Source organism: Danio rerio, chromosome 16 (genome assembly GCF_049306965.1).
Source record: "Danio rerio strain Tuebingen ecotype United States chromosome 16, GRCz12tu, whole genome shotgun sequence".
Lineage (NCBI taxonomy): Eukaryota > Metazoa > Chordata > Actinopteri > Cypriniformes > Danionidae > Danio > Danio rerio.
Genome location: NC_133191.1, coordinates 20556946 through 20568959, shown reverse-complemented (window position 1 = coordinate 20568959; position 12014 = coordinate 20556946). Strand labels below are relative to the sequence as shown.

At 34.6% G+C, this 12014-nt stretch overlaps 1 protein-coding gene across 2 annotated transcripts in view; it reads left to right on the top strand.

Moving 5' to 3' along the window:
• Positions 1-12014, top strand: part of si:dkey-233k19.3 — a 199529-nt gene that overhangs the window by 154022 nt on the left and 33493 nt on the right. For both annotated transcript variants that reach the window (XM_009292264.5, XM_073925461.1), the window contains 2 exons: positions 6074-6247; positions 7291-7526. In XM_009292264.5, coding sequence (XP_009290539.2) covers positions 6074-6247; positions 7291-7526 — 410 coding nt within the window. The remainder of the gene's footprint in view (positions 1-6073; positions 6248-7290; positions 7527-12014) is intronic.

The window sequence follows — 12014 nt, the reverse complement described above, 5'->3', positions numbered from 1 at the left end:
ACTTTATTTTAATATTATTGGACCTTTCAAGTTCACCCAAAAGTTTTATCACATGAAATAATATATTTTTAACAATTCTGGTTGAAGAAAGCAACTTATAAAGGTTACTGAAAAAGCATTCATTCATTCATTTTCCTTTTGGCTTAGTCTCTTTATTAATCTTGGGCCGCCACAGCGGAATAAACCACCAACTTATCCAGCATTTGTTTTTATGCAGTTTGTGTGTATATGCTAAAAATTTCAAGTGATATTAGCATTGATTACATGCAGTTGAAGTCAATTATTAGCCCCTCTTTGAATTTTATTTTTTTATTTTAAAATATTTTCAAATGATGTTTAACAGAGCAAGGAAATTTTCACAGTGTGTCTGATAATATTTTTTATAAAAAAATATAAATATATATATATATATATATATATATATATATATATATATATATATATATATATATATATATATATATATATATATATATATATATATCAGGGTCCCCGCGGGTCCTTAAAAAGTCTTGAAATGTCTTAAATAAAATTTTAGATTTTTAAGGTCTGAAAATGTCTTGAATTCTGTAATTTTCCATAAGGAGGTCTTAAATTTCATGTGGGATCTTAAATTTCATGTCCAACTTGTCTTTTTTATTTATTTTTTTTAACCTATATTTGACCAGCGCAACATTTGGGGGCAGCACTTTGTGGGTGCAACCTGCATCATTCCATAGGTGACATACGAATAAGTGATTGATGAATGCGTTGCGTTCATCGCAAGCATGGGCAAATGTTTGTTTGATGACAATTGGTTGGAGGACGAAAATTATCGGGGGTGGGGGGGCTAAAGAAAACAGCCAGTAATCAAGAAGGGAGGTGTGCTTTATCTAAAAAGACGATAAAACTGGGGACAATGGAACGCAAAGCGCTCGATTCACACATGAAAGCAGAGAAGCACAAAAAGTATGTGTAGTCGCAGGCAAGTAGTTTGCCCATAAGTAAGTTCTCATCGAGCACTTTGACCTGAGCCTTCCACAAGGCCGTCCACTTCAAGCAATGCCTTCTGCAGCTTTGCGAATATAGTTACATTTAAGGCCGAAATACTGTGGGTATTTCAAACCGCAAGCCGCCACCACTCGTACACCTTAAATGAGGAAGTCCACCTAGTTTTTCTACACACCGAGTGTGCGAGTACGTTCACATGTGGAAGAGACAAAACAGTATATTTAGCACGATTTGTTGTTGCCCCATACCTAAAAAAGAAACTAATTTCACGAGCAAACAAGGGCGCTTTCATCATAATGTTCGATGAGTCCATGAACGCAGCAACAAAGACTTAGACTTGCACTTTAGACTTTGGTCAACTGACGAGACCGGTACCCTGTTGTCAGGGTTGTAAGGTCAAACAGCACTCGGCATAAAAGTTTTTGCGTCCCTTTGACCTGTCTTGAGCGTGGCTCTGGTGAGTTGTGCCGCGCTAATGCTTCACCACATCATTTTGTGTTGACACACTGAACATTTTCCTGTTTTTTTTGTATAGGTAAGGTCTTAAATTTTCATTTTAGAGGTCTTAAAAAGGTCTTAAAAGGTATTAAATTTCCTGTTAAAAAATGTGCAGATACCCTGATATATATATATATATATATATATATATATATATATATATATATATATATATATATATATATATATATATATATATATATATATATATATTTTTTTTTTTTTTTTTTTTTTTTTTTTTTTTTTTGATGGTCTACAGAAAAAAACATCATTATACAATAACTTGCCCAATTACCCTAACCTGCCTAGTTAACCTAATTAACCTAGTTAAGGCTTTAAGTTTCACTTAAAGCTGTATAGAAGTGTCTTAAAAATATCTAGTCAAATGCTATGTACTGTCATCATGGCAATGATAAAATAAATTAGTTATTAGAAATGAATTATTAAAACTATAATGTTAAGAAATGTGTTGAGAAAATCTTCTCTCAGTTAAACAGAAATTGGAGAAAAAATACAAACGGGGACAGTAATTCAGGGGGGCTAATAATTCTGACTTCAACTGTATACAGTGGCCAGCAAAAAATAGCACAATTTAATGTAATTAATGATCATGGAGCAAAAAGAATTAATGTATAAGAATACATTAAACAATTAATTAGTTGTAAAATCTATTTATTTATTGTGTTTTTGTATTATTTTTTCAACACCTAATTTAAATTTAATGTATTATTGTTCTTATCTGCAATATGTGACCACACTTATATTCACTAATGGATATAACTTTAATAAAAGGGTTTTGTAGAAAAATTGTCCCTATTGACTGGGAAATGGATAAAAATCCTAATTTTTTAAAGTGGGCGTACTCATTTATGCTGGCCACTGTATTTCTGTGCGGTTATGTAAAATCGTTAGCAGCGTTAATGCAAGAAAATAATACCTGCGTAATGCTTCTTTTAACGCTTTTATTCCAAACGTTCGACTTTCTTCTTTAGAGAAATGAATAGTGTTCCAATGGGACAGCTTGGCTTTTAAACATATCAAGACAAATGATTTGTCTTTATGCCATTGACCTGGAAGCAATAGTGTTTAGACTAATAAATCAGCCCGTCTATATGTAATCATTAACTTACCTCAAAGCCTTAACAGCTGTTGGAAATTAAAAACGCTTCACCCAGGACTGAGTGATATTCCAAGCAATCCATAATGCATTAGGCTAAAATTATAGTGATTTTTAACTGTCTGAGAATTTATTATGCGACATGTTCTGGAAGCTCGGCCCCTACGAAGGCGATGTCAGACAAGATTTATCGTTGCGGTAGCATCGCTGCAATATTATTGAAGTCTTAAATGAGTGCTACATTGATGCTGAGTGAGAATGTAACTAAACTTTCAAAGACAGTTTAGGTGAATTGCGACTGTATACATTATCGCTCATGCTCTGTCTGTGTTTATGATCGATTGCGAGGTAAGGGACAGCAGATGGGTTAAGAGGTGAGGTTTATATCTGGGTTTGAAGGCTACATTTGAGCTTTTATCGCACAATATGTTTCTTCTCCTTCGCCTCGCTCATTTTGTTAGTTATGTTACAATAATAGTTAAGATATAATTTATGTATTTGAAATATAGTCTGCATTTATTTGATCAATACTCGTGACATAAATATATTGATACAGTAAAATATAAATTGTACTGTAGCTGTTTTTATTTTAATATATTTTATAATTTTGAGTAATCATCTTCTTATTGCAGTGAAGATTATAAACAGCACTGTACTACAGGTAAATATGGCTTGTATTCTTTTATGTACAAATATCACTTTTAGTATTATTTTTTTGTTTTTTTTTTCACTACACTACGTTCTTCGACTATACATTACACTTCCACCAATAAGATCAGCCTTTTCATCTGATTTTGTCTTCCTAAATGCTCTTTAGAAGCTGAACTCTTGCTCCTTCTCCCACTATATACATAGAGATTATAGTTGCAGATGATTTGTTCACACAATGTTTTATTATGGTGAATGGCACACATATGCATACATGACTCTGTATGTGTAAATATTCTTTCCATTAGGTTCAATGAAGTCTAGTTTTTGTTAGTATCACACGAACCGCACCTGTGCACAATGCAAGCTGTTCACCAAACCATCTGACCCTTTTAGTTCTATACATAATGCTTTTTAAAGCGATTTCAAGGAAATTTAAATGGTTATACAAACTCAGCATTACTAGGGTTGTCATAAACTGTTAAATGAGCTTTACCGAGGTCAAAGCTTCTGGCTAAGCTGTGAAATAAGCCATATTTTTTAATTACGATTAAAATGTCCACCCTGTCGATTTAAAAAATTCTTTGTTTCAATGCATTTCAAGGAACCTTTAAGTCAATCTTGAAAATAAATTAATGTACAAATAATTTTATGAAATTTACAGATCATTTTAACGGCCACAATAACATGATAGTATTTCAGGTAACACTTTTGTTTAAGTATACTAATTCCTACTAATTATTGGCATATAACCTGCCCGTTATTATGAGTTGGCTGTTTATCAGTTCTTATAAGGTATGAACTTCTTCTACATCCCTAATCCTACCTGTTGGGTGTAATGTTTTATAAGTAATGCGGATCATAATACTACTTTTCTAAAGTAATTAGTAAAATAACACATTATATAATAATAATAATTGTATTTTTATCATCTTTTCTGGATTATGTTAATAAACATTTTAAATGTTTAAATGTTTAAGATTTTTTTTTTACCCTAATATAAAGTATTTCATATTGGTGCTTGTATAGACTTTATAGCAATCTTTATTTCAACAGACAAATTAGTAAAAAGAACAAAAGTACAAACTTTCAATAATCAGTATAGCTCAGGGGTCAGGAAGTTTTCAGAAGATAATATTATTCTACAATATTATTTTTTATGTAATTTTTTAAAGTAGAATGATTATATAGGTTATGAAGGTGGTTGCTGAATGCAGAGCTCCTCTATTAAAAAAAGGGATAAAGCACCTGTAAGTTTTGAAAGAGATCAAGCCTCAGCCATGTGAGGAAAAGTAATGTAAATGTAACTCAAAAGTATAAAGTCATGCATTACTTTCCATAAAAAGTTCCAAAGTAATGCTATTGGTTACTTTTTGTGAGTAACTCTATGGGCCCTATCATACACCCGGCGCAGTGTGGCGCAAGGCGTGGCGCAGTAGTCTTTTGGTAGTTTCAGCTTGGCGCAAGAGTCGTTTTGAGGCGTTACGCTATGGTGTTTAAATAGCAAATGCATTAGCGCTCCTTTGTGCGCCCATAGGCGTTCTGGTCTAAAAGGAAGGCGTTCTGAGGCGGACCGCTGGCGCATTGCTATTTTGAGAAACTATAAAAGATTTTTCATTAGACCAAAACTAACCCGGTCTAAACTCCGGCGCAGAGTTGCCCCTCGTTTACGCACTTCTTAATACGCACAAGAGAGCAATAGGCAAATATCTTTACATATGAAAAAATGTAAATATTAAGGATATATATAGTATATAATAAGAATAGTTATAGGATATAAATATAAAGGATTAAAATATTACAAAATATATTATTTTCTAGCCTACATAAATATGAAAAACCACTGCTTTTATGTCTTCTTCATCTCGGGAGGCTTTTTCAGTTCATTCATAACAATTATTTTTGTATAATGTTATTATTATTATTAGCAATATTATTTATTATATCCATATTTATATTTGTTTTATTAAAAACAAGCTTAGATTTGCCCACCTGTCAGGTTTTAGACCATATGGGGCACAGCATGTGTTTTAGCATATAACTCAGGTTTTTGAGCACATTTCGCTATTATTATTCATTTATTTGTTTGCTGGAAATTAGAACTGAATTTAGAAATAGTTTTGAAGTGAATATTTGCGCTTAACAAACAAAAGTATTTATTTATAGACTAATTGATGTCTGTGCGTAAAGGTTTCCCTATCCAAGAGCGAAAGTGAAAGTAGTTCCATTATCTCTCATTCTCACGCAGTAGATGCTCTGTTTAACAGTTTTCTGTTAAAAAACTGTCAACTGTTAACTGTTTGCATGTAAAATGCAAATTTTTTTCACTTAGACTTACTTTGCGTCCTGTAAATAGCAAATGCGCTCTTGGCATCAGCTGACTCTTAAAGGGAATGGGAGATGAGACTCTAATTGGTTTATTCTCAAAACACACCTATAACTTATTAAGAAAATAAACTCAACCGTTTTAGACCATGCGCCGCGGCGCAAGGCAGATTTCCCATCCTTAAATTAGCAAAAACGCGTCCTGACACGCCCTGAAAGCATTTGCGCCCTGCGTTTTGCGCTCTGCGCATGGACCGTCAAAATAGAGCCCTATATTGTAATGCTTTCAAAAGTAACTTTCCTCAACATTGCCTAAACCCAACTACTACTTTTACATTAGCAATACATTAGGAGTTTACTGAGCTTTTAGGTAAAGGTAGTAGTAGTGAAAATTTGAACCTTAACTTAAAGTGTGACAAGATGTCTTTGTCTTGTGTTACATAATATGTTTTTGCTTGCTTAAGTTAGATTTACCCAGTAATTCGTTGATTATAGGCAGAAAATGTGCGCTGGTCGGAGGGTCAGCTGGAGCTGGAGGGTCAGCTGAAGACTGTGTGTGGTGATGTGCTCATAGCAGCTGCTTTTGTCTCCTACGCTGGATATTTCACACAGCCATATCGCCATCAGCTCCTTCACGACATGCTGATTCCTTTCCTCAGAGAACTCCGGGTATGATTTCTGCTTCACATTATTCTCAGTTGTCATTTTTTGGGGACATGCAGTATAGTGGTTAAATAGGTATTGGAAGTAGTTATTTCATATTATTACATTTTAGTTGTATTGTTATTATTATTATTTTGTGAAAATGTGGTTTTGCTTGGTAAAAGAATACCTATAAAAAGTATAAGTCCACTGAATGGATGCAATGTTCTCAAAAAAATAAAAATAAGTTCTTTAGATCTTTACTTTTCTAACAAAGACATTAGTAAATCAAGAAATATTTATACTAGAAAAGAACTAATCATTTAAGAGTAATGTAATCCTTATAGAGGTAAACTAATTGTCCACACTTTTTGTTTTTGTATTATTTCTAGTCTAAGTAGATTAGGTAACAATTTATTTTGATGACCCATTTGAGTGTTAGTACACTGTCTGCTTAATATCTGTTTATACTGCTCCTTAAAAGGACATTTTACTGACTATAAGAAACTTTGCAAGTACATGTCAACTTGCACTAACCCTAACCCCAACCCCAACCCCAACCTAACAGTCTTCTTATAATCTAATGAGAATTAGTTTGCATGTAGATGCAATGTAATTTAATTCAACAGAGAGACCATCAACATAAATTGTGACCAAAGATTACCTTGATTTAGTTTTGAAATAAGATTATTTTGCTTACCCTGTTGGCAGATTAGTTTGCTTGTTTTAAGGACTAACTTGCTTAATTTTAAGTAAATGCTTCGTGATTTAGGCATTTTTAAATATTTGGACTTAACACTAACAAAAACACTAGTTAATAGAATGATTTTTTTCAGTGCATATTACTGAATGATAAAGTTCTGTGCAGGTACATCATGCAGATAATGACTGTGATATTATGACATTAAACAACCCTCTCGTCAAGGTTAAGAGTGTTTTTGGATCATTGTTTCTTCCTGAGCTGTCTACTGTAAAATCCTGTTACCATACAACTGTGTCTGCCCTCCAGTGGAGCGTTGAATTGAATAGCATCACTGTCTGTCTTCCTCTCCTCACACCTCGTGATCCAGACCCCTGTCCCGCTGACAGACGGTCTGGACCCTGTACTTATGCTGACTGACCAGGCCACTGTGGCAGGCTGGCAGAACCAGGGCCTGCCAGCTGATCGGCTGTCCATTGAAAACGCAGCCATCCTAAAGTCCAGCCAGCGATGGCCTCTGATCGTGGATCCTCAGCAACAGGCCAGCAAGTGGATCCGAAACCTGTACGGGCCCAGCCTGAGAGTGCTGCAGTATGGTCAGAAAGGGTGAGAGAACTATATTAGTCAAGGCAAACGTATTTTGGTAACACTTTCAAATAATAGTCCATTACTATTATGTTAGTTCATGTATTAATTAACATGAACAAACAATTACAGTTAATTCGATTTATTCAACCTTGTAAACGTTATTTAATTTGAATACTGTTACTTCATGTTAACCCTTTTTGCAATAACTAATGTTAACAAGTAACATTGCTGTTTAAACTTGCAGTTTAATAATGCATAAATAATAATGCACTAGTAAGTATGATTAGTAAGTAAACTGTTTAATAAATTATTAACAAGAATACTCTTACTTAGTTAATGTTAGTGAATGAATTAACTAACATTAAGTAATGAACTATTTACCACAGGTGTCAAATACAATTCCTGGATGGCTGCAGCTCTTCACAGTTTAGCTCCAACCCTAATTAAACACACTTGATAAAACTAATTGAGTCCTTTAGTTTTGTTTGAAACCTACAGGTAATTGTGTTGAAGCAGGATTGGAACTAAACTTTGCAGAGCTGCGGCCTTTCAGGAACGTTTTTAATACATTTTTTTTTTTATAAGAACAAAACAGAACCAAAAAAATTTGAAAAAAAAGTGAATTAATAAAAGAACAGGTACCAGTCCATCCAAACACATACCATATAGAGCAGAGGTGTCCAAACTCGGTCATGGAGGGCCAGTGTCCTGCTTATTTTAGTTGCAACCACAATTAAACACACCTGAACCAGCTAGTTAAGCTCTTTCTAGGTATACTAGAAATATCCAGAAAAGTGTGTTAGGAAGCTGGAGCTAAACTATGCAGGATACCGCCCCTCCAGGACTGAGTTTGGACACCCCTGATTTAGAGTAAATAATATACACCACTAAGTTTTACTTGATCAACTAGCCCTACTTTCAACTCTTAAAAAGATAAGGAAGAGGCCCCAGATTTTTTAACTTTTTAGAACCATCTGCCCTAGCAAAACGAATTCTTTCAAGCTTAAAGAGCCCATATTATACATGAAATAGGGTCATATCTTGGTTGTAAGGGTCTCCAACAACAGTCTAATATGCATGCAAGGTCAAAAAACACTTTCATGGTCTTATAATCTGCATTTATTTTTACCTAATTATCCCAGCGACTCCTGTATGAATCGTTCAGTGATTCATTTGTTCCCAAACCCCTCCTTAGCGCGAAGCTAATCTGCGCTGATTGGACCGATGACAGTCTGTCGCGATTGGTCGACTGCCTTCAGTCAGAGAGTGAAATGGCCAATAGCTAATCAGCAATTTAAAAAGTAATCACAGTTCATACACGCTAGATAGTGTAGGCGTGGATTTTAGCTGCCACACACACACAAACACCTCCGGACGAGAACGCTCCCGCTTCCGCCCGCACCCGCCAGGTTTTAGCCTTAGAACACGCCCCGTATTCTGCCCGCCGCGCCCGATCCCGCTAAAGAGCGGGGGAGAACAAAACCGAAAATCTGTATAAACACACACACAGCACCAAGCATAAAGCTCTCGCTCGCTCGCTCGCTCGCTCTCTCTCTCTCTCTCTCTCTCATACGCGCGCGTGCGCACTAACACACAAGCACCAAGCAGACACATCTTTCTCTTTCTCAGGCAGCCCGCTCCCGTCCCAAATCAAACCCGTTACCGACCGCTCCGGCGATTTATTCGGAAATTTATTCCCGCGCCGCAGAAATCTGGCGCGGGGACAGCCGCGGGTATGCACACCTCTAACGTTACCACGGAGCTCCATAAACAAAGCAGCACGCGTCGCGTTTTTAACGTGACTTTGCACGCGATAAGAGAATATAGCCAGTTAACCTGATACAGTACACTCGGTTACAAGTAACAAATCACAACTAAATACATTTGCAAGCTAGAGTCAACGAGGCAACAACTTTAACCGCACGTACTTACACTTGAGAAATGGAAGAAACCCATCCTGACGTCCATCAGTTACTCTTTACTGATCCTTCCTTTAACAAACTCAGATGAAGTATTCTTTGTAGCATGTAGCTTCCAGAAGTTTCCAGTAGTTTCCAACTGCTTGGCTATAATGCTGAGGTTTCATCTTTGGGTAGAGACTCAATATATCCATCTGCAATGTGACTTCAATCGACCGGCATGTTTGTGTGCGTGTGTTTGTGGGTGTGTGTGTGTGTGTGTCTGGGTTACTGCGTCAGAGGGCGGGGCCTCAGGTTTGAAATCTCCCGGGTTTGCGCGTGCACGTGAAAAACTTTGTTTCGTTCGTACGTCATGGCGAAACACCTAATGAGTCGGTATCAAGGCGACTCGTTTGAAGCACTATGAATCGACTCTTTTATAGATGAATCAACCGTTTTAAACACTGTATTCTTACAGATTTAAGCCTTAGCTGGATACTTCACTTCACTTAGAGCTGTGTTACACACTACATGGAGGGGAATTTTCAAAAACCCATAATATGGGCTCTTTAAGAGCAGCAACCATTTCAGTCAGTCATTTTTGAAAAGGTGGTGGTAAAGTGGACTTTTAATCCATCAAGATCACCCTTTTAGCCACCACCATATCAAACATAATAGACATTTGTTGATTATGGGATCATGCTAACAAAGGGTCAGAGTATCCAAACAGGGCTAAATCAATATCTGGACTAATGTTTTCTCCTAAAACATTTGGATAAAACCGAAAAATATTTTTCTAAAACTCAAATATCTCAGGGCAAGACCAAAAAGTATAAGCATATGTTCCCTCCCTCTGAAGTCTTGCATCTGTCACATAACGGGAAAACTGATGGGAAAATGTTATTGAGTTAGTTTTGGTAGAATGTAGCCTATGTGCCACTTTAAACTGTATGAGATGTAATCTTATATTGATTGAACAAGTATGAATTCACTTCAGCACCTCTTCCCAAGTATCATTGTGTAATGTTAATTCCAATATCCTCATTACAAACTGTATTTGACACCTGTGCCTTAAACCTTACTGTACCAATAAAAATCTATTGTAAAAGTAAAAAAGCAATTAAATGTACAATCACTCCAAGCAATGAATCAGTACAGAAGCACATGAGGAAAACAGTTCTGCATTTATGAGCCTGTTTACGAAGATTGATTTACTAATTTATTGATTTACCTGCTTTTCTAACATACTTTTACCCTAAGTTCACTTTATATCATCAGTCGAGTGTTTGAAATTATTCCTTTTTTTTGACCACACGTGGTTTGATAAAGGGTAGAACAATTAGCTTTACATTATAGACATACTTTATTCTTAATAAAGTACTATGGATGGCTTGAAGAACACAAATACATATAGTGACACAAATTGTTGTTAAATGTCTTCATAATTTCACCAATTTATGTGTTCATCTTCATCCTCTGCTGCTACTAGTCTTTACTGTTGTAATGCAAATGTGGTGTTTTTGCAAGAGGACACACTCTAGCGTCTAACATGAATGAAACAGAAATAACTTTAAAGTTTGTGATCACAACACTATTTCAAAGCCTGTGTACTCTGAGGACCCACTGTTCTGATAATTTTATTTCCAACCTACTGTATCAAGCTAACTCTGGATAATTGGCAGGGTAAGGACCTCTGCAGTTTTTTATTTTTATTTTATTATTATTATTATTATTATTATTATTATTATTATTATTATTATTATTATTATTATTATTATTATTATTATTATTATTATTGCATATAAATGAATGCCATTAATATTGTCATTTGTATAAATACTATACTGTGATATTACCCATGCCTAGTCAAAACACTTTAAGTTTTTCATCAAATACAATGCAGCTTCTTCTTTTTTCTCTCGGAGATTACTCCTGGTATTAAGATGTATTGTTGTGTACATTACACATTTTTGCAGAAATTTATGAGTATTTGGCTACATTTTATCAAACTATAGTTTTACTTGCTCATTCTGTGAAATTAGTGTATTTTTTTATTTTTGTCAATTAGTTTTTTCATGTATAAAATTATTATTGTGCTGTTTATTGTTTTATATGGTGATTTCAGTCACCAAAATGTTGCATTATTATTCTTTTTGCATTGAAAACTCTTGATCACTACTGTACATTTTAGTAATTTAATTAATTGAATGTTCTAAAATATTTTTTATTCGAGTTTAAAAGTTGACAAAAAATGTATTTGAATGCTTAAACAGTAAAAACGGTCTATTGCAAACTCATAGTAAATAAATGATGCAAAATAAATTTATGACTTATTTTGTTAGAAAATATTTAATTGATAAATGTTTTAACATTTACTCATTATTATTAAATGTAAAAATTGTACAGTTATTAATAAATATAAAAGTATAAACATTATTAACTTTAATTTTTTATGTACATTGAAAATTTTGCTTTATTTAATTAGATTGAAATAGCAGAAAAAAACGTAACATGCATCTGCCCACAGATCCTTCCTCATTTAAAAAGGCCTCTCAAAACTATGCTCTTATAGACCAATTGGATTTTTTTTTGTGCTAACTTTATTCTT